At 42.5% G+C, this 26,558-nt stretch overlaps 2 protein-coding genes across 5 annotated transcripts in view; both read left to right on the top strand.

Annotated features, from left to right (window-relative positions):
- The first annotated feature begins 60 nt into the window (after window positions 1-60).
- Window positions 61-16,271, top strand: EXD1 (exonuclease 3'-5' domain containing 1). 2 transcript variants are annotated; one of them, XR_007377665.1, is made up of 12 exons: window positions 61-271; window positions 826-894; window positions 1,859-1,910; window positions 3,378-3,511; window positions 5,124-5,191; window positions 6,365-6,451; window positions 7,576-7,680; window positions 7,802-7,882; window positions 8,068-8,211; window positions 8,907-9,098; window positions 9,884-9,959; window positions 14,931-15,028. XR_007377665.1 is itself a non-coding variant. In XM_048948248.1 (11 exons), exons 1-11 carry the CDS (start codon window positions 145-147, stop codon window positions 15,093-15,095), a joined length of 1,224 nt encoding a protein of 407 aa, XP_048804205.1. In that variant the 5' UTR covers window positions 64-144; the 3' UTR covers window positions 15,096-16,271. The 2 variants fall into 2 exon arrangements, 1 of the variants encoding a protein (XP_048804205.1); XM_048948248.1 differs by lacking the exon at window positions 9,884-9,959 and having other exon boundaries at window positions 64-271; window positions 14,931-16,271.
- A 1,575-nt stretch (window positions 16,272-17,846) lies between these two features.
- Window positions 17,847-26,558, top strand: part of INO80 (INO80 complex ATPase subunit) — a 62,631-nt gene continuing 53,919 nt past the window's right edge. The window contains exons 1-5 of one of the 3 annotated variants that reach the window (XM_048948220.1): window positions 18,656-18,806; window positions 20,461-20,549; window positions 24,138-24,323; window positions 25,197-25,363; window positions 25,460-25,527. In XM_048948220.1, the coding sequence (XP_048804177.1) occupies window positions 24,181-24,323; window positions 25,197-25,363; window positions 25,460-25,527 (378 nt within the window). In that variant the 5' untranslated portion in view covers window positions 18,656-18,806; window positions 20,461-20,549; window positions 24,138-24,180. Of the gene's footprint in view, window positions 18,114-18,655; window positions 18,807-18,839; window positions 19,855-20,460; window positions 20,550-24,137; window positions 24,324-25,196; window positions 25,364-25,459; window positions 25,528-26,558 lie in introns of those variants that run through there. The other 2 variants (XM_048948219.1, XM_048948221.1) reach the window with 2 other exon arrangements.

Raw genomic sequence — 26,558 nt, 5'->3', positions numbered from 1 at the left:
CCTACGGCTCCCAGCGTGCTGTGCGCGGGGCGGCGCCCGCCGCCGTCTCCATGCGTGGGCCGTGGAAGTCCCGCCCCCGCACGCTATAAGTAGGCCTCGGCCTCACCGCCGATCTACTTTGTGTGGGTGCGCGTTGAAGTGGTCATGGCGCTCAGCTTTCAGCGCCTGCAGGCCGCCCTGGGCAAGAGCGTTAAGCTCACCTTGACGTGTGGCGTGTTCCAGGGCGTGCTGCAGCACGTCAGTCCCGGCCGCGACCTTCTGCTGCACGCAGGTTGGGGCTGACGGCGGTCTCCAAGTCCCATCGGTCGTGTGTGGACAATGTGGGGCTGTTGGGTGCCTCGGCCTTACAGCAGCCTGATCAGCGGTGGGGTGCTGCCTTACGGGCTGACGGCTTCTGTTCGTTTCTTTTGTTTTCTTGTGAGTAAGCCGGCTCAGAGCAAGTATGGCCCCACAGGGCTACAGCCGGCAGGTTGTCGAGGCGGCGCCCGGCTGAAGTGGTGTGGGTGTGTGGCTCCCCAAAGCTAAAGCAGGCATCAGGATGAATAAATTGCAGCCCTAAGGTTAACAGTGACTGCATTTGTCTGTGCTTTCTAATGTGAGATTACATGAGTGCAGCAGATTGGAATTTTCAACTGTTGAGTGTTTAGAACCACTGTGTAGAAACTGTTTTGTAGAGTGGTGGAACTGTTACAAAAAAAAATACTTAACCTAGTGTTTGTTGGATTTTTTGAGTTACTAGAACTGTGTGCTCCACCTGTCTTGCTTTGTTCTACAAGTGATAAGCTTTTGCCCACACATCTCCATTTTTCTACTTCCTTATTGCAGTGAAGAACTTGGAAACTGGCAGGAGCTCCCCAGGAGTAAAGGTGTTTTACAGCCGAGAAATAGTCAATGGTGAGGCCTTAATGAGTGCTGACGCATGGGGTCACGTGCATTTGGTTCAGTCCAATTTTGGTTGCTGCTGAATTCCTCAGTGGCACAACTTTCTAATAAAACCAATGGGAATTAGTGCTGTGTAAATCACACAACTTTTGTTCCGCTGTTGTTTGCTGGTGAAATAATAATTCCCCACTCTGTGGAGATCTTGTGACTGTCCCGCATTAAAGTTTATGAGTCAAATAATAAACAGCTCAGTAGAATCACTGATGAAAATAACAGCTTGAAGTTAATCAGTTCATTTGCATGCACTCCATGTTTATTTCCTGAAGGTGGAAGGAGTAATTACACATTCATTGTGTTATGTTCTTGTGTTTTGTGCAAGGCTGGGAAGTAAAATTACCAAATGTTCCAGTTAATTTGGCTTTGCTTTTTACTTGCACAGGTAAAGGTAGTCTCCACTAAATGCTTACGCAAGCACTTCTATGATTCACTAATGATAAAAATATGGAATTGCTCATATAAATTGTTTCCAGTATGTAAGGGCCCTGTGCACTTCTATTGGCACCTGCTATAAAACCTTGCTTCGGAAACAATGAGCTGAGGAGGAAGTAGCTAGAAAGCAACTACTAAACTTATGAAGTGCTTAACTGTGTCCATTTTTCTTTTTCCCATGTACCTGTATACCTAACTATATGTAAGATAATTAGTTGTAATTCTGTATGGACTTTGGTTTTGGGGGGATGCAAGCCATTAGTTAGCCTTGTTTAAATACTTAAGTTCTGATATACCCCTTTTTACAGACCACTTGTGTAAATTCCTACATCAGAATGAGTTTGAAATTATTTTATCTGCTTTGAGGTTTTTTTCTCATATAGCCATGTTCTATTCTGGTTTGTATATTTCTCCTTTTTTGAGAAATAACTGTCATAAAGTTGCTACCAGTCAGCACCAGAATATAAATTGTTTACTTCTATTGCAGTGGAATTGCTGGATGAACCAGATTCACACAAGAGAACAGCAGTGCTGTCTGAGTATGTTGAAGTATTTCCTTCTTTTCATAAAAGATGGGGTGGGAACGTACTTGGTTGGGAGGCCAATTCCTGCATTAAATATCTCACTGGTGTTTAAACCCAACTGTGCCAAGTTTGTATTTCACCTTAAAAGAGGTGAGCAGGATGACGATTAGCGGATCTCCACTGTTTAAAAGAATTTTTCAGGCTGTAGCATATTTCCTTTTTTTCTTCCCATTCATGTTCCTAGGTATAATTCTCTTGATTTATTTGTGGTTTTGGGGTGAGTTTGCCATGAACATTTCTTCTGTGTTTGTTGAATAGTTCCAGGGCAGTTGTACATAGGAGTTAAGTTTATACAGTTGCTCTGAAACTTACATAAATGTAGCTTTAGGTAGCTGGTAAAATTATGCTTCGAGCTCCTGCAGTCTGTGGTTCTTAGATGGCTGCTTTTGAGTCTCTTGGCATGACCTGAATAGTTTTTTCCTTTTAAGACAAGAATGAAATGATGTCTAACAAACAGCCTTAAAATATAGGCAACACATGAACTTCTAATCAGCAATAGTCTTCTTGCTTCCTGTTGCCTTGTCTCTTTTTTGCTTTTAACAAATACACATGTGCACATATGCTCACTTGTGTAGCAGATTTCTGAATTAATCCTTCACTATACCATTTTAGATGAAAGATTCTTCATGTACACCTAAATGTGAATCAGAGTTTTGTTTTATCATAGTGAGATAGATCGCCATCTTTACAGCCCTATAATCATAGTGGTGTGGTTTTATATCAGTATAAAGGAATGTTTACTAGTAAGGCATATTTTGCTCTGAAGTAATCTTTTTTTTTTTGTCTTGGAATGTCCTGTTGTAGCAATGAAGCATTGTATATGTGATGTATTTCAAATAGATGACTGTTTGCTAACTTTTTGGTCTTGACTTACTACTATTTGTGTTATTTAATAACCTTCTTCTAAGTATAGCAAAGTTTCAGTGAATATAACTGTTTCACCTATTTATGAACTTGTAAAACTAGCCTTCAATTATAATATCTGATCAATGATTTAATTATTATGGATTCAGTGTAAAGATTTGCACATGTTTAAGCTGTTGGGGTCTTGAGCTTATGTCAGGCAATTCATGCCTTGTAATTCTTTCTTCCCTTGAAACCTTCATAGCTGAGCTTTGCAGTGAACATCTGTTTGGTTTGTGTTTTCACCTTTTACTTTCAGACATATATCCCAAGTTTCATGTAAAATAAAGGTCCTGGGGACAGAATAAGCTCATGTTTGAATAGCTTCAAATTCTCCTTTTAGAATTGGGCACACATGATTAGGAAGTTGCTTCATGTGTAGCTGTTTGTTGTTGGATGCAGGTGGATAGCATTGCATGAAGAATTTTTCCTTGTTAAAATATCCAATCCTGTAATCACATATCCAATGTGTAATGTTTTACTTTTGGGCATGTATGTATGGCTGCTTTGCTCCTGCAGGTGCACTTCAGCTGTTAAGGAGAACAAAGGAGCAGACATGGGAACAGCACAGGGTGGCCTGGGGAGTTCTCCATGTGTTTCCCCAGAGAGGCAGCTCAGAGCCTTGAATAATTTAAACATGAACTCCCTCCCAGGTAATGTCAGTGTTAGTTGTAATGACAGAAAGACAGGGATGTTACAAAGGAAGGGGAAAGATTGTTCACTTATCTCTGAGGATCTAGCTTAGAGGAAACTCCCTAGGGGAGGGATCTCCAGAAAGAGCCTTCCATGGTGGCAGTCAGCTGCTAGATAAGGTTCAAGAGATGCAGCCAGGCTCCACTCCTTCTGGTTGCACAGCTGAATTGCCTTCACCTGTGTTCCTGGGGCTGAATGGATCTTTTCTCCAGGTGCTCAATCAGTGGGTCAGGCTGTGACTCAACAGTTTCCATACACAGTTAAGTAGTGTAGTTGCTTTGTGTTAGCCAGTATCTTCCCTAGAAGCTGCAGTTTGTTGGCTTGCATGTTATCTGGACAGGCTGTGCTCTGCAAAAACAATGGTCACGGACAGATAGGCATGGAGCTTATCTGCAGGCATTCTTTTTGCCTTCAGATATGTACATGACATCAAAAAGAAACTCCTGTTTTCAGGAATGTTTATCCTGTGGTTCACATCCACAGTAGAAGTGGCAGAGTAGTATCATTGATCTTTTGGATAAGTCAAAGTGCTTCAGTTGGTAAACATTCCTCTGGTGATTATTTAATCTTGTCCCTGAATTGTATGTGGCATGACAAGTAAATGAAAACTCATTAAGGCTAATGCTCTTTGTTATTGTGCTGGCTGTCCTGAAAGCACCTGAAAGGTGCTTGCATTGAGTTGGTTGAGTGATTCCTGCTCTATGTACAACCACAGGTATGGATCTAAGAAGTAATAGGCTCACTGTTCTTATAAAGCCTTGACAAGCACTCATTGCTTGTGTAGGCTGAAGGAAGGTTACTTGCACTGGCCTTGGAAGTGGGGGGACAAAAGGGCAAGGTTGACATGCTTTTAAAATTTTGCCTTATCTTTGAAATTGAACAATATCTCAGTACAGAACATTTTGTGCTGTCGCGGGTGTGTGAATGGGGAAGGGAAAATCTTTGAAAGCCTTTCTTTTGCTGAGATATTCATGAGATATTGTTAGGCAGGTGTTTAAAAATGCTAAAATCTGTCGTAGATTCTGTTAGTGCTCTTGGTCATTTACCTGTTGGTGCTCTATGGTATCATTGTCTTTTCTGCTTTCACCTTCCCTGGAATGCCTGGGAATTAGGGCTGTTTTAACAGGTACAATTTCATTAATTGAAATCTGTCTTTTTCTTTTATTTATTACAAAGACAAAAAAAAAAAAAAAAAAAAAAAAAAACCCCACACTGCAACTTTTGAGTATCATTTTTTCCATGGGAAAGTAAGAATTTTGATTCATGCTGAGGACTGTGCACATCTGAAGTGAACAGTTCAGAATCTGAAGCTGTGGATTCCCCATACTTGAGGTTTTTTCTGCCTCCTGCAGAAGGATTGGAACTGGATGAGCTTTAAGATCCTTCCCAAACCGAACAGTTCTGAGTTCTCCAGTTCTTATTCTATGATCTGTTTATGTGTGTTAAGGAAGTAGAAAGATAAGAGCTGAATTGCTGAACTAGAGTGATATTATAATTGAAATATATACCATCTGTAAGAGTTTGTTCAAGCAGAGAAAACATCTTTTTTTTTTTTTTTTAATTTCATTTTAGGGAAGGAGGAAGAAGAGAAAGTAGAGTATACAGTTGTTAATTGTTTCCAGGAGAAATTTGGCCCAGCAGTGAGTATTAATTGAAGCTCTCATGTGGTGTATATGACTTTAAAGCCTCTTCTGTTCTTATTGTAAGTACAGGATTGTGAGCATTGCTACAATGAGTTCTTATGCTATGAGTTCTTATACCGGAAATCATTTTTGCAGGCTGTAGTGAAATTTCAGTTCTAAGTAGTAACTGGCTTCTTGAAGTCAAGTAGAAATGGTGTCGGTGGTGGTGTTAAGGTATGTTTAAGTTGTGCATACATGCATGGAAAGAGTTTGCAGCAAATATCATTGATTGTTGATTATGGTTTTCAGAATATATATCAGCTGTAAACTGAGGTGAGGGGTCAATATTGCTAGTAAGTGAGCAATTACTTAAAAAGGTAGCAGTACCAGGATTTGTTGGTGTTTGGAGAGGGAATTGGCAGTGCTTTTTTTAATGGACATTTGGAACTTCAGAAATGCCTGGACCTGGGCTTTTTTCTTTAAATTGTGTGTAACATCAGTGAATTTGGAAGGAAGGCTTTGCTTCAGATCTAATGATAGACTTAGTAAACCAAATAGTGTTTTTAGGTCTGAATTAGATCTGTGTGTCCTTGATGCCGTTTTGTCTTGCAGCTAAATCAGATGAGCTTTGGGTACTCCTTATATGGATAGTGCACACGTGGATAAAATAATCCTTTTACCACAGGGGAAGATTTCCCGTACTGCAGAGGAATCTAATTTTTGCTTGAAAAGAAGCTGGCTTTTTTTTTTCCTGCTCCTTTTATATTGCATGTGCAGCATGGATTAGTTTGTCTTAATTATCTGGGAACTTCAAGTGCCTGTGAGAGTAGCAGTTTCATTTCTTATACCGTAGAAGATGAGTTCATCCAAAAAAATACCTCCTTTGTGATCCTGAGAAAGCTCCTAAAACCTACTTAAGAAAATTTCTAAAGAGGAGATCAGGAGTCTATATTATGTAGTTAATCCATGATCTCTGCTAAATCTGTCATTGTTTCTACTTCTGTAATGCCATGTGTCTCACTGGGCTGATACTGCCTGTTTCTCTTGGATCACTGTATGCTTGAGTTTTGTTGTTGTGATTTATATTTACATTTCTTAAATTTGGATCATGACCAGAAACATCCCACCTTACTATTTGTTTCTCTGTCTATTAGTCTCTGGCACTATTCATTTAACCCTATTTTTCATTAGGTGCTGCACCTGAAACAACAGGGTGTTATCAGTGTTGTTGGAGAAGGTGTCACTTTGTGTCGTAATGGGAAACTCTCGTGGCTTCAGGTAAGAAACAGATGTTTTCCAACAAGTGCCCCTACATAGTAGCAAAACTGGGAAATGTTTTGGGATTAGCCTTTGTTTAAGACTTACATAACTGTTTTGGTAAATGGATGTGATTTTCTTCTGGACAGATTGTTTTATGGAAGACCTGTTGCAGAAACAATTATGCCACTGTAAGGCAATCTAATAAGTAATCTATATTTAATATAAAGTTTTTTTATATATGGTATGAATTAGAAGGTTTATTAAATATAAATAAACTATATAGCATATGTGTAACATTTGTTTGCAAAAACAATATAATTTACTTGGCCTGCCATCTATATTTACTTGAATAGAGGTAGAGATATTACAGTAATACAGCTGTTGTCCATTAAATAGCTACAAGGCCTACCTAATCACAATGCCAATATAACTGAATTAGATGGAAGGATTAAAATCTATCTGAAAAGAAAATATCTTGATTGATGACTGTTATAAAAATTTTTGAAAAAAAAAAAAAGAGATGGAAAGGAGTATTGTTCAATCTGCTCAAAAGCACCTTGGTTTGTTTTTAAATAGGCTTAGGACTGAGCAAAGCAAAAACTTGGGAGTTTTGTACTTCAAACTTGCAGAAGTGTCCACCTGCTGTGGCATGGCAAAGTGATGAATTTATATCAGCTGTTGTTAAGACATCAGTTTGAGCATAGATTAAAATTTAAACTTTTTCTATCTGAATGGTGTGGTGGAAAATGATGTCCTTTGTTTTTTTTGGTAGCAGTTTTTCAAAACAAAAGGAATGCCATGACCATGAGAATTTTGCTTGATGGTGTTAACTGCTATGTCACCATAATAGTTGTAGGAATTTATTTGGAGTAATTCAGCTAGAGTTTACTTTTTATATGTCTCAAAATGGTGGCTTAAAATGTGTATAGTAGACTACTGGATCGTTCTTTCTTGCTTCTGTATCTCTGCATGTCTGAAAAAAAGACTTTCTCATAGGTTAGCATTAAGGAAACTGAGCCTGCTTCCCTTAACATAAATGTTTTTGTGACAGATTGTCTTGTATGTAACAGTGCACTTTATCCTACCTTCAAATCTGTTGTGTTTTTGTTCCTCACTCATCTCTGCACCTCAATTTGTTGTAGATGGCAACAAAAAGTCACATTTTTCTATTTGATATTTTCCTTCTGGGACCTCAAGCTTTCAGAAATGGATTACAAACTGTGCTACAAGATAAAAACATTTTGAAGGTAAGGATGGAGGGGAGTGTAAGGACATTTAAGGTAGTAGGGGTGGTATATAGATGTGTCCTGTTCACCAGAGAAGTTGTGGTTGTACACATGCTTGTCTGACAGCTCTTTTTTATTCCAGGTCATGCATGACTGCCGTTGGATCTCAAATTGCCTCTTTCACCAGTACAACGTACTTCTTGACAATGTCTTTGACACACAGGTACCCTTCAGATATCGTGGTTGGGAGCAGACAAGGTGTGCAGTCTGTTTCAGTTCTCACTGTAAAGAGCAAAATGAATAAAACCAGACTGGAAAAAGGCAAACAAAGTACTGTGCAGGTTACTGCTGTTGGTTGCTTTGGGTTAACAGATAGTGATCATAACATTTGAATTCCTTCCATCACAGGTTGCTGATGTTCTGCAGTTCTCAGTGGCAACGGGAGGCTTCTTTCCACACTCCACTTGCACATTACAGGAGTGTCTGATGCAGCACTTGAAGATACCCTCCAAATGGAAAATCCTCATGAAGCATGAGCAGCAAATGGCTTTGGTGGGTGATTTAATGAGGCGCCTTCTGAAAACTGACTTGTAAGCTGTGCTTTGCTCTTTTACAGATTTTTTAGTTTTTAAGAGCATAGTACTGTTTAGTGGTTGGAGTGCTGTAGTTAAGGACATTTTGTAACAGTCATTTGGGAGACAGATGCAAGCTTCAGCTGCAGTATTTCTAGTATTGCTAGTATTTCCCAATAGTTCATTTGAAACTGAGGTATTGAAGAAATGCAAAACTTGTGCAATAGAGATTATGTGTAAGTTGTAAGAATAGTTAAGTGTATTATGATACCCAGAACAATTCTGAAACCTAGTCCAACAACAAGATGGTTAAAATGAATCTAGAGTCAAGTAAGGAAAAGGAAACTTGATGCTGGTGCTGGAAAAATTAGAGTAGTGGTTCAGTGGCATTTGCTGCATCTTTAGACTTCTACCTAGTTTCAGGTGGATAGTTAGGTGAGAAGGAACCTACTGGAAAAGATGTATGTTTTTTCCTGTTGCTGTGTTTTAAGCAATTCCATCTCTGAACCCTCCTCTGTTGTATTGGCTGTATGCAGGTGGCCTTAGAAGCTGCAAGCATTCAGTAGCACTAAAGTAGATAGCAGCATCTGGAGATTCAACTGCAGAGGAACGTGAAAAAGTTTTGTTATAATTTTTACTTCTTAACTAACTTCTTGTTTGCATTGGGATACACAGGAGAATCCTGATATGTGGTTCTTGAGACCCTTTCCATCTTCCCTGCTTCAAGTACTTGCTCTGAAGGCTATGTACCTTCTGCTACTCCACTCGTCTCTAATGGATAACTTCATGGCAGACCTCAGAGCTGTGGTACATGCTTACTTAAGTACTTCACAGAATGGATCTGAAGATCACCTTGGGAGCATAAAGGTAGGAATGTCCTAGCTTGTTTCTCGGTTCAGTGAAATAATCTAAGGCTCATATGGATAAACTCTGGAAGACCTAATTAAAGTCTTTTCATTTTCAGCAGATGTAGACCCTGCTTTATGCCACATCTTGCTTTTGGTGCTTGGTAGTGGAAGTGATGGTGTCTACATCTATCTAGCTGCATTTCCAGTCAGTCTGTTAGCACAAATCCACCTTAAGTTTGTGTTGCAGATAGTGAGCTACGGCCCTTAAGGCACAGTTGTGTTCATTCTGGTCTGATACAGAACTTCTGGGCTCAGTGAATGGTGGGTGGGTGTAGACATGAAAAGAGACAGGCAGCTGTGAAGTGGTGTTATCTGGAGTTGACAGAGTTGCTTTATTTTGGTAGGATACATTATTCCCCAAGATTTGTTCTATTTTTCTCCAGTCACATCATCATTACTTCTGAGTTATTTTGAATATACTTGTTCTTGAAAAATATTGTCTTTTGTCACCCAATGATTTTTATTTCTTCCTGATTTCTGCTCTTCTGAGTTACAAATAAAATAAAATCAGGTAACATTTCTCATTGTTAGTTATGTAGATCAAGTACTGTTGTCTCATAAGTACACTTCCAAGTATCTTGGAGTGGCTTTTGTGTGGTGGTGGACTCCTCTGTAATTCCTTGGTTATCTTTAATAGGGGAGAGGTGTGCGATTCTTGTACTAAGGAACTTGACTTTCTTTGCTAATGGAAAGATCAGTTCTGTGCAGACAAAATAGACAATTGTATTGCTGGGTCTTTTTCAGTGTCTTTAGTGAGGAAGTTATAGCGGGAATTGCAGTGACTGTGAAAGATATTGCGGCTGTTGAAATAAAGAAAAAGGTAAATGTCAGACCTTATTCATCATGACAGAACTAACTTGTGTTTAGATCGTGTCACTACCTCATTTTTTGCAGTTGGAAATATTTTGAAGTATTTATTAGGAAACCTGGATGCAGAGCTGTCTTAAAGAATGAAATTATTTCTTTTCCTGGTATAACAAAGCATTCAATCCTGGACTTGAATCCTTTGGGTACTATATTAAGGCTCTGAACAGTAAATCCAATTATTACGGATGCAGTAGGAGATAAATTTACATAACCACAAGAGGTCACAGTTGATTCACAGGTAGATCTGAAAGCATGCTTGTTTGCTTTTGTTTTTTTTAGAGTTTTCAATAACAGGAATTTGTTCTGTGGGGATTAGGAGGAGCATGAATCTGGATTTCCAGTGTAAAATGCATGCAAAAGTAGGAGGGATACACGGAGGAAAAAAGCAGTCTTTAAAAAGTGCAGAGGATAAAATAGTCCTTAGCACTGGGTTGTTTCGAGAATTTTTAATTGGTGTCTGAAACAATTCTTTTGTAAATCCATTTACTCCATAAGATTAGCCAAGGAATTAATTTGAACTTCAATTGGCATTTTGAAGGCCTATTTAATATCACATTTAAGAAGAATCTTGTAGAATGGACAGTAAAAGTAGCCATTTTCACCATTACTTCACTGTTAATCATTTTGTTTCTGTATCTTACAAGATAATCACACAAATGAAGCTCTTGTATTAAGAAAAAAACAGTTTGATATGTATTTATATCAATTGATATTTAAACACCAAGCAAATCTCCTTGGTTTAGTTAAATGTATTCTCTTTTTTTGTTGTCCTGGCTTTATGATTTTAGTTATTGGTATTCCGTATCATCACATCATGCAGTGCACTGGGAGTCTCAGAAGAGAAGAAATGTCTACAGCTCCCCGAGAACTTTGCTATTGTTTTTGTTTTCTGGTTGGTAGGAAAGATAAAACTGACTGGAAGTCCTGGGACTGACTCTCTTTGCTCCCTGGTGGATCAAAGTGAGAACCTCATTTTTTCAGAAACTTATTTGATTTGGCATCAATCCCAGTAACTTGTATGTCTGCTATTATAATTAGCACATTTTCCTTCTCAGATTGTTGCCACTATTTGTTTTTTTCTTTCTTTCCCTCTTTGTTCCCTTTCCTCTTCTTCCCTGCAGCCTGTTTGGGCCAGTGTGCCTGCTGTCCCCCTCTCACAGACACAGATCTAGAAATAAATGAGTCAAACATTGAACTTCAGCCCGGACTAGCATTGTAGCATCCTGCTGATTTTCCTTGGGACACTGCCAGAATCCAGAGATTCATCATGCCAACCACTGTTGTGTATTACAACAGAATCAGGATATACTTAGTGAAAAAAGATGCTTTGGCTTTCCAGTCTGAAGTTGGCTGTATATTGAGTGACACTGAACAACAATCAATGTTGAACAATAACTACTGGGTCAGTTAGCAACTTGTCTAATTGGGGGATTCTGTTTCTGGGAGCAGACTGAACATATTCTCTGTTGCTCCTAATCTTGGAAATAGTAGGAAGAAGCGAGTGTGCCGCCTCATGGAGGAAAGCCAAGCCTGCACAGTTGCCTTTATGGGTTACTTCATCTTGTAAGAGTTGAGGAAAGACAAGTGTGAATAAGGCTGATGAATATAATTATCTTTGCCATTCTTTGGGCCTCTGCAGGCCAGATCTCTGTAGTCAGTTTTTCAGGGAAATCTCTTCAGTGAGAAAAAGATCCTGTGTATCCAAATAGGCCCCAGTAGTGTCAGAATGCAAGAAGCACTTCCTGAACAAATGCAGAATTCTCAGGAGTGCTTGTTTTCAGACTTACACGTAACTGCAGGTACCAGTGCCTAATTTTGCCTTGTCTGTTCATGACTGCTAGTGAGTGAGCTTGTTTGGTTGCAGCTAGCTTACTTCACTGGAACTGTGGGTAAGATGGTATGAATAAAAATGGATCAGTGAATTTTATTGCTTTTGCAGCAATAAACCTGAATGAGCAGAATGAGTAGCAGTTATGTATTTTGTGCAAGTAGTATGTAAATGAATCTTTGACACAGATTGTAATTTTCATGAACAGTTGCAGCTCTCACCAGTCATAGTGCTGTTTTCAATTGAACCAGAATATTTCTGGGCAGCCTTTCTGGCAAGATTTTCACCTTGCTTCTGGATGGTCAAGTGCAGTCTTCTGTCGTTTGATAGCTGTTTCAGCAGTAACAGAAGATGCACTGAGTAGCTGGCCTGTGAACTGGTACACCAAGTTGGGGGAGATATACTGGAAAGGTGGCATGATGCAAATCCTTGGACTAGAGCTTCTTTTGGGAAAGAGTTACAGAAAAGATGGGTATTGAGCATTCTGCTGGCAGTTGTTAGCAACAGGAAAGGACTTCCAGTGACTATAGCAGCCAGAAAATGCAATCATGCAGCACTCTAGTTGATACAGTACTGGGAGAAGAGAATGGCTGGGGGGCAAATGAAAAGGAAAGGCATCTCATTGATCTTCAGTTTCATATATCCTTGAATGTTGATGCTTTCTGTGGTTTTGTGTGTCATTACCTACAGGGAGTATTTGAGTCTTCTGAGTAGTGGACGTTTCCTTCTAAGCACTTAACATTCTACCCTTGAAACAGCAGCGAAACAGTAAATTCTGACCTCCAGTAGTTCACTATCAAAATCCTCAGCTGCATGTTTCTACATCTTCCTCAAAGTGATGATCTGCCATCACCACTAAGTAAGAATTCAACCTGGACTTTCCAACCTGAAGATTTATGCTGTTTCTCATATTTTCAGTGCAGCTTTCTGCCAGGAGTATAATTATTCTCCTTGTGGATGCAGACATGAAGCTATATGGGCTCTGTCTGTAGAAAAGAGCTAGGAAAGAAGCGGTGTTAAATTTCTTCTCATAGATGTGTATTGCGTGTGGTTAGGTGCTTTAAAATATTGCTGTGTTCTGATGCGTAGGACTTAAATTCAAAGGAAGAAACACTGTCTGGGAACCAAGAGAATACACTTGTAGAGGTGCAGTGTTTTGAGTGGTGTCAGTTTACAAGGAGAGCTTTGGAACTGTAGAGTTTTTGCTCACCACCATTATCCCTGTGCAGCAGAAATGATTTCCTATGCACTTCAAGTAAGGCTGCAGTAGATAAGATGCAGTGCAGTGTGTAGTACCAGATAGCATGTTCATGGCAGGTGATGGCAGAAAGTCTGTTCTCTTTGTAAACAAAATTGCTTGCTTGAACAATAAGTCTTCCTAACTGGCACGTGAGTGAGGACTGCGCATGTTGTAAAGGGAATTTTCATGCAGCTTGGCCTTAAGTGATTGAGGAAGTAGGTTACCTCTCACTGTAGCATAGATACTGGGGCATTCAGGAAGCTGGACGTAAATTTGAGTGGGTAAACAGACTGTGAGTGGGGTTTTCCTGTGAGAGGTAAGTGCTCTGCTATTTTTTCTATAATCACCTCTGTATTATTTGGCCTTCATCTGGACTTCTGTGAACTTCTAGATGCAGATTTTGAGGGATGTATCTACCCCTTACAAAAGCTATGATAATGCTTTCCTGGTGTATCCAACTGTTGTATTTGTTCTTCCTGCTGTTAGTGTTTCTGCCGGTGAGCTCACAGGGGCATCTGATTTAGCAATGTATAGCTTCCTGTGGACCTTCTTTGAATATTTACTGTCTTCCCATTTGTATCAGGGCAGGTTTTAAGCAAGTTGCTACTGTTGCTTGTTCAGCTATTTCATCTTCAGGAATCTCAGGTGATCTGCGCCTTGCTGTTTGTGATAAGGTGTTGGTATAAATATTTATACCGTTATCTGAAACATTGTAGGTACATAAATGGTTTTGGTGTTGGAATTGCTACATATTTCAATGTTAAATACAGGAGGGAAAAAATGTTGCATTTGTTCCTGTGCCGTTTTTGGGTTCTGCTGTTGCTTTGCCCAGCAGCGTGGCTGATGTTTTATGTGTTTCTGGAGTTTAAAGAAAGTTTTTAAAATTTGCTTTCTTATACTTTTGCTAAATAGTAATTTTTTCTAGCCTGTCTTTTGTTTGCTCTGCAACTTCATCCTTATTTTCTTCATTTTGATGTGACCTTAACTTTATTGAAGGATGGTTGCTGCATAGTCTCTGTTGCCCTGCTCTGCAGTCTGGCTGGTTTCCTTTTGCTTTCTGTGATATCTTGCTCTTAAGTAATATTTACACTGTGCTGCCTGTATCTCGAAGTTGTCTCTATGCTACTTGATAGGATTTAAGCTGTTTGGCTGCCTTTTCCTTCTTGTTAGCAGGCTTTCTTATTTGTGTAATTTCCGTTTGTAAGGATGAGAGCAATGATGAATTTTCTGATGTTTCTCAAATAGTGAGCATTGCAATCCTTGTTAAATAGCAGCTCCTTGAATGTAATGTTCTGAATAGTGTTTCGTTAACTGCTCAGAACCATGTCAAGAAGTGCATCTCCTTTTGTGAATTTCCTAGGCAGCTGTTCCAGACTTGCAAACTACTGACTATTCTACATGAGGCATGTTTGCTTAGGATAGAAATACTATGACTTGGAGAAAAGCCAGGAGAGGTGCTCTTGCAGTGACTCCTGCAAGGAAACCTGAACTGACTGCAAGTCTTTTGAGGGTTTGTAAGTTAGTAGTACAGAAGATCACTGGAGCAACCTCAATCCCATATGCAAAATATCACTTAAATGCTGAAGATCTACATAATAAGGGCATAAACAGTAAGGTAGGTCTAATATTCTTCCCTTTAGGCTGCCTTTGAGAGAAAGGATAAAGTCCTTCCCTACTCTCCTCCCCCCCAGTATAGTGTTTGTACAAGCAGATAGTTAATTTGTGCTGTAGATGTAATGAGATGATTGCTCTGTTTTGTTGCCAAATCAGAGGAAACTCTTATCTGGTACCAACAAAAGTAGAGCATGTGTATGTGTATGAATTGTTTTTATTTCTTTTCTTTTTTTCCTTATCAGCCTACTTGCATGGAGCTGCCAAAAGAGCTGCGTCAGCTGGCAGACATCCAGAAGCTGCGAAGAGAGAAAGCAGTGAAAGAGTACAGAATAAGTGAGGATGGTCTTTTGATCAGACCAGTCACAGAATTAAATGAGAGAAATCCACAGAAGGATGAAACCAACTGAGATGGCAGGGTCTGTCTTCCCACCCATGAAGCCGCGTGTCAAACTACATCCTCCAACAGTCAGGATCTACTTTATGAAGTGAAGGAAGAAAGTCAAAAACAAGTGCCAAGTCTGTAGGAGATCCTCAGACCAATCTCAGGTTGGCTGTAAAAATCTTTGGTGCAGATAAATTGATAAGTTTGTTATGTATTTGAGGAATGCATATTTCAAAGAATAAGATGGAGCTATTCCCTATGCAGAAGCACCAAACAAATTTCTTCTTTACAAGGACAGGTGAGCAGATTGTTAAGGGGAATGTTGACAGTCTCTCTAATCCTAATTTCTGACTTGAAATCTATTTTGAGATCTCTTTTTCCCCATGAGCTATTTTGGCTATTGACTTTTTCTTTTTGTCTATTTTATCAGACTGTTGTGTCGGTGCTTTTGTTGTTTTCAACTGTTGCAGGTATGTAGAACTCTCACTCAAACCAAATATGTGAATGGGGAAGCTTGTAAGGTGCCTGATCTTTGTGATTGGAAAGGGTTTGCTTGGGAAAGTTTAAAAAAAAAATTCTGGCCAGCTCATGTGGGCTTGGCTTATAGACAGATAAGTCTGTTGGCACAGCTGTACAAGACTTGCATAGGAGAGTGCAGGAGATCACACCCTACTGAGCAGCATTGCTGGCAAAAGCAGCAGAGGTGTACAGATAAAAAAAAGTTCTTTTCTGCCAAGACAGAATTACTGTATCCTAACTGGCAAAGGCAGCATTCTGCTTATGAAGTTGCAGCCCACCTCTGTCAGCACTACTGTGTCTTACTCATATAGATAAGACAGTAACAGTAATGTCTGTATACAGAAAAGCATCTGTTCTCAAAGTAAGGGAAAGCAGTTAAATTTGTATAAACCATGTCTAGAGGTTTTTTTTCCCCAAGAAAAATAAGGTAGGCAAAACTTGTTTATTTCCAGTGTACTTGCATTGTCTGTTATTCATTAAAATATTAGACCAGAAGTATTTAAATAAAGGTTTTTGAAATTCTAGATGTATTTATTTCTGAAAGTGTTAGAAAAAAGTTGGAAGGTGTGATTTTTGACAGTGCACTTTTCTGTATTTTTAAAAATTTTGAACAGTTCTGTAATTGAAGTGTACAGTTGTTTTATCTTGGTTCACTTTAGAAATAAAACAGATTTGAAATGTTTCTTACAGCTTTTTTTGTGGATGTCGAGACTTGTTTGATTTGGTCTACTAGAAGATGCTGGATTGGGCCCCTCCTCAGCACTGTTCATCTGTAACAAGACTTTCCTAAGCAGCAGTGCATTCTCAGAAGTCAGTGAGTTGTGACATGAAATATGCAGGGTCTTCAGAACCAGCACAGAAGTGCTTGTAGTGTATTTCCAGAACTGAAATCATCTGGGCCCATCTGGTCCCATTACAGAAAAATGGGGGAAGTTGCAGGGTATTGGATATTGGGGGTTGGAACTAGTTGGATGTGAAGGTGTTGAGTCTGGGATGTAGAAGAGCGATGGTAGAGTGTCCTTATGGAGGGTATGGACAAAACTGAGATGCACACCTGGGCTTCTCCAGGAGAAACAAAGTTCAGGTTGGAATAATACTATTAAAGAATAAGGATTTTCAGATAGGAGCTGGACAGAGTGACTACATCTGTGCTGCTTCACCAAAATCTTCTTGGTAAACAGGACTGCAGCTCTCCCTTGTCTTTTGCAAATGGTGTGAAGAAATAGATTGGGACCAACTTGTCAGTCTTGATGCATTAGACTGAGAACAGTCTTTTTTAAAGGAGAAGTAGGACTTCACAAAATATTTTTAAATCGGTAAATTTGTAATGCTGCCCCATGCTAGCGCTTGGTATGGTTCATTTTTCTAAGCTTGGTAGTAACGTGGTGCACTTCTCTTCCTTAGTGTAACTGCTAGGCTGTGTGCAGGTAAGGACAGCTGTAGAAGCTTGTTTGGGAGGTGAAGCAGTCTTGCTTTTTGTTTCTCAGCTGTTGTGCTACCATATGCTTTCTGATACATTGTTAGAGAATGTAGAGAAGAGGTACCAACTGCTGTCTCCAAGCAGGGAGTGAGTCGAAGTACTGCAGGTGATGAACGCACTGAGCAGTGATACCAGTCAGTGGTTTCTGGGAGGTAGCCGTGCCGACAGCTGCAGTCCTTACGGTGCATCGTGCCCTCACCATCACAATCCGGCCGGCGTTGTCTCAAGCTCATCTGCCGTAACTCTTCGCGTTTCAATATACCAAAACGCACGCAGCTCTGCACGCGACAGCCGTTCTGCCGGTGCCAACCGCCGTGGGGCCGCCCACCCCCCCGCTCCCGCAGCTCGGGACTGGGCCGCTGCCACCCGCCCCGAGGGACTCCCGGCTGCCGCGGCCAGCAGCCCCACCGCCCTTCCGGCGGCTCAAGGGCGAGTGCACGTCACTTCCGGTGTACATCCGCCTCCCGCCGCAGACGTCGCGAGAGCTGCCCCGCCTCGCGCGAGACTCTCCGGCTCACCCGGCCGCTTCGCCCGAGTCCCTTCGGCAATTTCCGTCACCGCCAGACTCTACCAATCGGCCCGAGGAACGCATCGATGGGTGCGGACCCCCCGCGGGCTACGCGTAGAGCCGCCGCCCGCGGCGCGGGCCCGGGGCTCGTACGGCGGCGGCGGCGACGTCGGCGGGACGGCGGGGCAGAGGCGCGGGGCCGGAGCGTCGCGCCGGCGTGCCGGGCTCGATTGTTCAGGCCTGGCCATGGCGCCTCTCCTCCCCCCCGCCATGGCTCCCCGTGTCCCTGCTCCTCTCCTCTCAGTGAGCGAAAGTGGCCGCCGCCGCCGTCCCAGCGCCCGCAGCCGCCGCCTCCTCCTCAGCAGCAGCGCGGGCGCCATCTTGGCGAGGCAGGAGCCGGGAGCGCCCCGCGGCAGGAGACGGGCAGCGGCGGCCCCGTCAACGCGCGGCGAGAGGCCGGGCAGAGCGAGCGGGGCGGCGAGCCCCGGGGACACCCCCAGCGCCCGCGCCGCACCGCAGCCGGGCCCGCGCCCCAGGTGAGCACCGCGGCGGCCGCGCAAGGACGCGCGGGGCCGGTGGCGGACTGGGCCCCGCCGGGCCGCGGCTCCCCCCTCCCCGAGCGGCGGCGGCGGCGGCGGCCGGGCCTTTTCTTAAAGGCGCAGCCCCTTCCCCGCCCGCCCCCGGGACCGCCGCGGGCCGCACCCCCCTCGCATCCCCCCCCTCCACGCGCGGCGCGGCGGCCCCGAAGCCCCACGAGCGGATGGGGAGGGGGGGGTACGGGGGGGGGGGCCGTGCACCTGCGGGTGCACGTGCGCGCGGGGGGCGGCAGCGCGTGCGCGGCGGGGGGGTTCGGACTGCGGGCGGGGCCGCGGGGTGTCGCGGCGGGGGCAGGGCCGGGGAGCGTGGCCGATCCGCTTCCCCCCCCCCCCTCCGCCCCCGCGCGGCGCTGCCCGCCCGGCCCGGGGGCGTGAGGTGCCGGCGGGCGGCGGGGCGGGCTGAGAGGAGGAGGAGGAAACGGTGGCCGCGCCCCGGCCCCGTGTGGGCGCCCGGCGGCGGGGGCCTCGCAGCTCGGGGTCTGGCGCCGCGTCAGCGCGACGCCGCGCCGCTGTGGGCGGTGGTGCGCGGTCGCGGGCGGGCTGCGCCTCCGGGGTTTGCGGGGAACTGCCGTGGGGCGATGCCGCTGTCAGATGGTGGCGGGGCGGGGAGCCCCTGCGCGCCCCTGGGACGGGGTAACGGCCTTAGACTGAGATGGGGCGGGTGGAGGTTGGGCGCTGGGAGGAAATCTTTCGTGCAGAGGGCGGTGAGGCCCTGGCACGGCTGCCCGGAGAGCTGCGGTGCCCCATCCCCGGGGCGATCGAGGCTGGGTTGGCTGCGGCCCTGGGCAGCTGAGCTGGTGGGGGGCAGCCCTGTCTGCAGCACGGGTGGGACTGAGGGGACTTTATGTTTCCTTCCAGTTCTGCGGTTATGACAGTTCCTTCGGACTGCTTTTCGCTCTTGTATAGAATGGTTCAGCCTAAATCCATTTTTATAACAAGACTTCTTTATATGCATTGCTAGAATTCTACTTTTCTCTTACACAAACCTGCTTGGATTTTGTGTACCTCATACAGCTGTGTGTTAGCAACACTTACCTGTTTTTAATTTCCGTGGGTCAAAACTGACGTTCATGTGGTCACCCCCTCAGTGTGTGCTGGTAGGCTTGGGCTGTGACTTCCGTGTGGTTGGTAAGGCCGAGAGCAGTGAGGGAGAAGGGCCAGCAGCTTGAACTTTTCTCAGTGTTTGAGGATGTTTCCTCTAGGTCACCTCTAGGCCATCTCTCCCATATGTGTTGCTAAGATTGCTTAAAATCCCGCCTTGCGCTTCTTGGCTGTTAAGATGAGCAAGTTCTGTTCTGCTTAGATATAACGTAAAGGCGGTATGTTCCGCAGTAAGCATGCTGCTTGGAGAACTAAATTACGCAGTAAGGGTTGTTTAGGTGGCAAGAAGAAAACTGCCTGGGCATGGTTCCCTTTTTGTGAGCTGGGGCAAAAGGGCGACACGCAGACCGGCAGTCTGTGCAGGCTGTGTGTTGTGGGCGCAGTGTGACAGCTGTGCTCTGCATAGTGCAGGGCCCACAGTCCTAATGGATTGCTGCCGGGAGGTGGGCATTGGCCCCGGGGGCAAGGCCTGTTCTCACCCTACACCACGTGGTGACACGTGTGGCTCAGTCTCTCCTGGGAGCTTTTCCCCTGGTGTAAGTGTGGGAGTGGAGCTGCCACGTGCCAGCTTCTGTGTTTGGTACGTTTTAAAGCGTTCTGTGGTTTGGTTTTACTTCTGATAACACTTTTGTAGGGCTGTATACCTTTTTTTTTTCTTCAGTCTGTGCCCATTATTTATGTAAATAGAAGACTGGGAGCCTGTGTCCCAGTGGCTCTTCTGTGTGTTTAAAAGCAGTTAAAGTGGAACTGAAATCAATGAAGTGCTGTCTCGTTCCTTGGAAAGCAATACAGAACCTTTCTACAAAAGGAGATCAGCAGAATACTGTGTGTATAGCAGTGTCTAGTTTTAACAAAGTACATTCCTTAGAAAAGTGATTAAAAGGATTTCTTAGCTATTGCAAACCAAAAAGATGCAGTTATCTTCAGTCGTGTGTGCTTGTTTGCTCAGTCAGCACTGGGTCTGCGCTATGGAGAACTTGAGTGCCTTATGAAGTGCTCTTCTGACTGGTCTTTGAAAAGCAATGGTCTCTTGGGTGTCAGAGTTGCATTTAGGAGAGTTACTGCCCTAGAAGAACTATGTGGGAGTTGGTCTTTACTTGAAGACTGGGCGTATAATGTACTGTGGAGAACAGTTGTCAGTGTAACTATGCTTTTATCAAACTAAATGCTGTTTTTCCCCTTTCAGTTTGAATTCTCCTCCAAGCAAAATACCCCGTCAAGCACCTTTATGCCACTCCAATTGCCTGTATCAGAGATTACACAATATAAGAAAAGGTGACAAAAATGCACCTAACTGATATTGTACTTGTGAATTTCCCAATTAAACCCTGATTTGTGTGGATGTGTATGTTTGTGCCAGGAGTGATTCTGGAGATGTGACTGCAGAGTGTCCTTACAGCATGTGCTGTTCCAAGGAGTGTTGTATGTCTGATTCATAAATTTGTTCAAGAAAAAAAAACCAAACACCTTGGGTGTTTGTGTAAGTTTGGAAAATCTTTGTGTCAAAATGCAAAGCGTAAAAAGATGGCATTAGGAAAAAAAAACAGAATTGCTCAATTGTGAGGGAACTGAAACAGTGTAGAAGGTTGTGTTCAGTTCTTAATCCTGCTCTACGGATAGGACTTCTGATGATGTAAATGGAGGTGTGAGAAATGCATAATTCCCCATGTAAACTGGGATTTTGGCTTTTGGCCCATTTGAACGTGTCATCCGTGTGCTTATTGGTATGGAGGAGAGGTGAGAAACCACTCGTGTGGGTTGAAGTGCCCGAGTGAATGAGCTCACCAGCCGGCCGGTTGCACTCGGCATGCATGCACTCAGCATGGCAGCTGAGCCCATTGGGATTAGTTTTACTTGCTGATTTGCCAAAGGCTAAGAGCAGGCTGTGTGGATTAGCCGCTGTGCTGCACCTTAGCCCTCCTAGGCAGCTTTCATTTGTGTGTGTGCCCTCAGGAGCGCGGCTACCATCACTGTGTATAATGCTTCATGTCAGCACTGGGCGTAAAGAGAAGAGAAAGTAATATACTGGGCCTCAGTGAGATGTAGAAATGCCAGTGATGGAAGGGAAAAAGAAGAAAAAGGTGACTTCTGGAGAAGCAGTACAAAGAAAACACTGTCCAGCTGGCAGCTAGGCGGGAGCTCAGAACACTTGCTGCTTATGTGGCTCCTGCTTTAAACTGATACTGGGAGCAGGAACCTGTTGGACTTCATTCAGAAATGGCCAGTAGGTGTTAAACTCAGTAAGTCTGTTGTTAAGGCTGAACTGCTTCGTGAGAGCAATGATTTTGCTGGCTTGATGGTGTAAGTCAGTGGGCATAAAACTTGGACACGTTGTATAAAGCCTGACTGCTTCCTGAGGATGTCCTTGGAGGGTGCTTCTCCAGTGCTATGTTTGCTTACCAGCCAGACCCGCTGGTGGGCAGACTTGAAAAACAAAGTAAATGAGTAAGCCCCATACTATCATTAACACTGGAATGAGCAACATGTTCTAAAGGACAAAGAAGGTATCTTAAGAATGAACTTGGATCTGTAAGAAAATGTATCATTTTGAAAGTTATTTCTGTCAAATTGGTAGCTAAGCAGGAGAGATTGGGAGTGTGGCTATTAGCATATAAATAAATGGAAGGCTGAATTCAGTGCCTGAGTTCTTCTGTATTTAATATACATCTCAATTTGTTTAGGGCACTGCTAATGTATGTAAGGGTTCTCTGAAGCTCTCCTGTGTTTATTTGGTTATTCAGGAAGCAGAATGAACACCAGTAACTGTTTTGAAGACAAGAGTAATTAAGTTGGTGTGTACAGGAACCTTTTGGGACAGTTAAAATAGGAAAATGGTGAAAAGCTTGTGAGGGCTGAGTTGTGGAGTGCTGTTACTGGGCCAGTGCAAGGAGGACTTTGTTAAGATTGCTGTCATAATATTTTTTCCCTTCGTTTTGCTGCTAAGCTTGTAGAGTTTTGTTAGGCCAAGTCTCATGTGGTGGAAAAGAGCACATTCGGTTTGTCAGTGTCCTCAAGGCGTGGTGAACCCAGCTGAAGCCAGGGGTGCTGAGTGAAGCAGGAGGCACTGCTACCCAACGTTGAGGTTGGGGAAAGCTTCCTGCAAAGAGCCGAGAGGTGAAGGATGCCTTGTGGCTGTGGGCGAAATTGTTAAATGACGGTTATGTGTGGTATTTTGGCTGGAAACTGAAGGAGTGCCATATTCACAAAATGCATGCCAGCTCTGGTTTGCAGAAAGCTTTAAAAAAGTAAAAGAGTGATAAAGGAGATAGCTTTTTTTTTTCTTCTTCTTTCTTGATATTATAGGCATTGAATCTTGCTCTCTACTGTATATAATTTTTGTTAATCTGCTCGTGTGATATATATATCAATTTTGTTAATGTGATTGTAAACTGCTCCCACCTTTTTGGTATTGTTTTTTATCCACTCCCTCAGAAATCTCATCTATCAGAGGCACAAGTTTCATGCTTCCTCTCATTTTCTCACCTCTTTATTTTCTTCATAACCCTGTTTCTTAGAAGACAGTCTTTGACTTTAGGTGGTGCTTTTTCTTTCTGTGCTTTTTTTGCTTTTCTTTCCCAGATGGATGATAAAGAACATGACATATATATTTTAAAATTTCTTGGACAACATGAATCTTATTTATTTATTTATTCCCAGCTGAAGGAGCTGGGAATGTTCATCCTGGAGAAGAGGAGGCTCAGGGGAGACCTCATTGCTCTCTATAACTTCCTGAAGGGAGGTTGTAGTGAGCTGGGGGTCGGCCTCTTCTCTCGTGTCATTAGTGATAGAACCAGAGGGAATGGCTTCAAGCTACGGCAGGGGAGATTCAGGCTGGATATGAGGAAGTATTACTTTTCAGAAAGGGTGGTCAGGCACTGGAATGGACTGCCCAGGGAGGTGGTGGAATCACCGACCCTGGGGGTGTTCAAGGAAAGACTGGATGTTGTGTTGAGGGACATGGTTTAGTGGGAGCTATTGGGAATAGGTGAACGGTTGGGCTGGATGATCTTTTAGGTCTTTTCCAACCTTGGTGATTCTATGATTTCATAGGGAAGGCTTTCAGGAGCTTTCTGCTGTCTTGTTAGCCTCTGCTTGAAACAAGTATTTCATAACTGAGGTCATCCATTTTATTTCTGTTGGGCATAAGAAGGTCTAGCATATAGAAAATTGAACTTAGACAGCTTTGGTCTAAGTGCCATTATCTCTTGCAACAGTTCCTGGCATTCTGTTGCTTATTCTCTAGGAAAGATACGAAGGCTGAATGTTTGTTAAGGAATAATAAATTCTGCTGTGGTTCAACTTGTGGTTCAACTTGTTAGTCTCAAGGTGGCAATCACTTATGATGTTTTTCTTTAATATTGGAAGATTTGAATCTATTTTGTAATACTTTTTTTTAGGATAAAAGACTTGGGAGAAAGGTAGATGCTGACTGTAAACGTGGAGAGAACAATTAGAAGAGCAGATGCTTAAGCTTCATTCATAAACTCATAAACAATGTAGTCAGTAATTCAGTAACTGAAGAATTACACGTTAAATGCTTTTCAGTAAAGTGAAATTTGTTTCAGGTTTTTAGTATCTCTAAGAAGCAATACAAGCAGGAAGAATCCTTCAGAATAACATTTAATCTTTCTAAAGCTGACTATTTTTATGCTCTATCATAAGCAAAAAATTTAGTTGGAGACATTTATTTAGCAGTAAATATTATCATATTTAGGGCATTGATAGTGCTTTCATTTATGCAGCTCCAGCTGTGGATTTGGATGTATTGGCATCTGGTGTCACATGCAGTAGGTTTGCCTGCTCACCTTGTTTTTCTTCTCAGAGGTGGTGGCAGCGATGATAGTTGTGATTTCCTCTCAACAGCTGCGTGTTCAGAGGCATCTGTGCATGAGGAGAAGTTTGTTCTATGGCCTCGGAGCTGGGTGCCAGGGAGGATGGCAGCTGCTCAGAGCTGGCAAAACCCCTTTATCTGCAGTACCTGGAGAAAGCTCTGCGACTGGATCAGTTTTTACGACAGACGTCTGCCATCTTTAACAGGAATATATCCAGGTACTAAAGCCTTTTCTACAAGGAATATCAAGGAAAGACAAGCATTTTTATAACCCTACAGGCAACACCATAGTAGGAGTTTACTTGTTCATTGGGAATGACTTGTTCGTTATAAAACCTTATCTTGTAAAGAATTTGCACTGTGCTTCTCCTCTCATTGATAATTCATCATATTTCTTGCCCAGGTATACAAATTAGCAAGATGTTTTAAAGCTCTTAGTCGTAGTTGAGTGGCCAGAATTTTCTTTGCCTGCAAAAGGTAGGATGAACAAGCATTAAGTTAATTTTTTAGGGAACTGGCACGTAGCCGTAAGTGGAATACAAAGTGTTGTCAGATGCAGCATTTCTATGATAGTAAGCTGTACCATTGAGATGTGACTCATCAAGGTATGTTTCTGTCCAAAAGCAATTTAATTTTATTTCATCAGTATTTTGTAATTGTGAGCTTACAGAACTGAGAAGTGTATGCATAATAGAAAGCAGCCTGTATTACAGGCCTGTAAGATTCACACAAGGAATAAAAAAATATGACTTTGTATCTTTCACATGTACAGTAGTGCTGGGAATAACAATATTGTGCTTTGATTTGACTCAGCACTTCGTTTCTTGGTTAGTTCGTGCTTCGAGTATTAAATATCTATCTAGAGACTAGGGACACAGCTTGATAGCATAACCAGACTGGTCTGATGATTAACTGCTGCTGAGGGTTTGAACGCTAAATTATTAACAGCAGTATTTGTAATGCACAGAATTACAGCTGAGGCTGCTTTCATTCTCAAACCTTTAGGTAAATGGCCACATGCAAGTTGCACAGACGTTTCTTCTTTTGAATGTTTTCCTTTCATTCTCAGCATATTATGTATCTTCTTGCAGTGATGAAAGTGAGGATGGATTGGATGACAATCCTTTGTTGCCTCAATCTGGGGATCCCTTGATGCAAGTTAAGGAAGAGCCTCCAAATGCTTTGCTTGGGGAATCTTCTGGAGTAGGGAATTCAGGAGTGCTGAACACACATTCCCTGAATGGAGTACTGCAGCCAGGTAGTCACCCACTGAGTTGAATCTCTGCTTACTTTGGGGTAGGCTGAGAAAAGCATTATTTCTGAAGAAATTTGTTTTTATCTTTTCTTTAAACAGAGCCAAAGTCTGAAAAAGGAAGCTTGTATAACTTTTCTAAACTGAAGAAAAGCAGAAAGTGGCTGAAGGTAAGGGTATTGCAAAGAAATCTGACAAGAGCAGAAGAGTCTTAGTTAACACCCTGTAGACAGTGATGAATAAAGGACTCTGCCTTCTCATCTGGTATAGATGATGGAATCCTGAACATCTAACAATGTAGAGGGCAAAAAGAAAGTAATTTGAGCACTTGTCAGAGCATTATCACAAATTATCACAAGTGTAATTGCTAAATATGGTAAGTTTACAGTAAGATTAGTTGTTCCCATATCCTGTTATTAAGTTAGAAAAGATCACTAAGATCATCTAATCCAACACCCAACCCATCGGCTGTACTCACTAAACCATGTCTCTCAGTGCCACATCTACCCTTTTCATGAAAACTTGAAAAGAAATTGTTCCTAATATCCAACTTGAACCTCCATGGCACTTAATAAACTTAATAAAGCCAGAGCATTAGACATTTTTTTCCTGTTGCATCTTCCATGCTCTTTGGCCACAGTCAAAGTAAAGTACTTCTTTTGACGCAGCATACACAGCAACTGCTTGTGTTTGAGAGCTGCCTGAAATGATGTGGTGCAGCTTAATTGATGCAAAGTATCATATTGAAGGAGAAGAGATAGAGATATAGTAATAATTGATATGTTGCTGAAAACAATCTTTAAAGGACTTCTTTAATCTCGTACTATATTGGTCTGTTTTTTGCTGCAATTTTAAGTAACTGGAGTTACTCCAGTGTCCCTTGCTAAGAAGAAATAAGGGCTTTTTTTGTTGTTTTGTTCTCTTTCTGCATTAAAAATACCAAAACAAAAAAGGCATTCTACAGAGGTTTCTCATGTTAGAAAGAGAAAGAAAGAGGAGTATGTGATAGTCAGTAGTAAGTATTGTATTGGATCTTTGGTGGAACAAAATAGGATTATAGTCTCTATGCATTTAAGGCTTCCATTTCCATTGTGTAGCAAAATGGATGGTAGGCATTTCAGTTTTGGTGAGCAGCAGCTTTTTGGTAAAATACCACAGTGAATATACATTTAGAAGCATTAAGAAATTTTAGTACTATGTC

Source organism: Lagopus muta, chromosome 6 (assembly GCF_023343835.1).
Source record: "Lagopus muta isolate bLagMut1 chromosome 6, bLagMut1 primary, whole genome shotgun sequence".
NCBI classification, from domain to species: domain Eukaryota; kingdom Metazoa; phylum Chordata; class Aves; order Galliformes; family Phasianidae; genus Lagopus; species Lagopus muta.
This window is presented reverse-complemented; position numbering and strand designations above follow the sequence as displayed.

Bases quoted from the DNA above. Each gene is read 5' to 3' on its own strand.
- EXD1 (XM_048948248.1), top strand. From the start codon at position 145: ATGGCGCTCAGCTTTCAGCGCCTGCAGGCCGCCCTGGGCAAGAGCGTT. The intron at 895-1,858 runs GTGAGGCCTTAA...CTTCTATTGCAG, and splicing joins CAGCCGAGAAATAGTCAATG to TGGAATTGCTGGATGAACCA. The intron at 3,512-5,123 runs GTAATGTCAGTG...ATTTCATTTTAG, and splicing joins AAACATGAACTCCCTCCCAG to GGAAGGAGGAAGAAGAGAAA.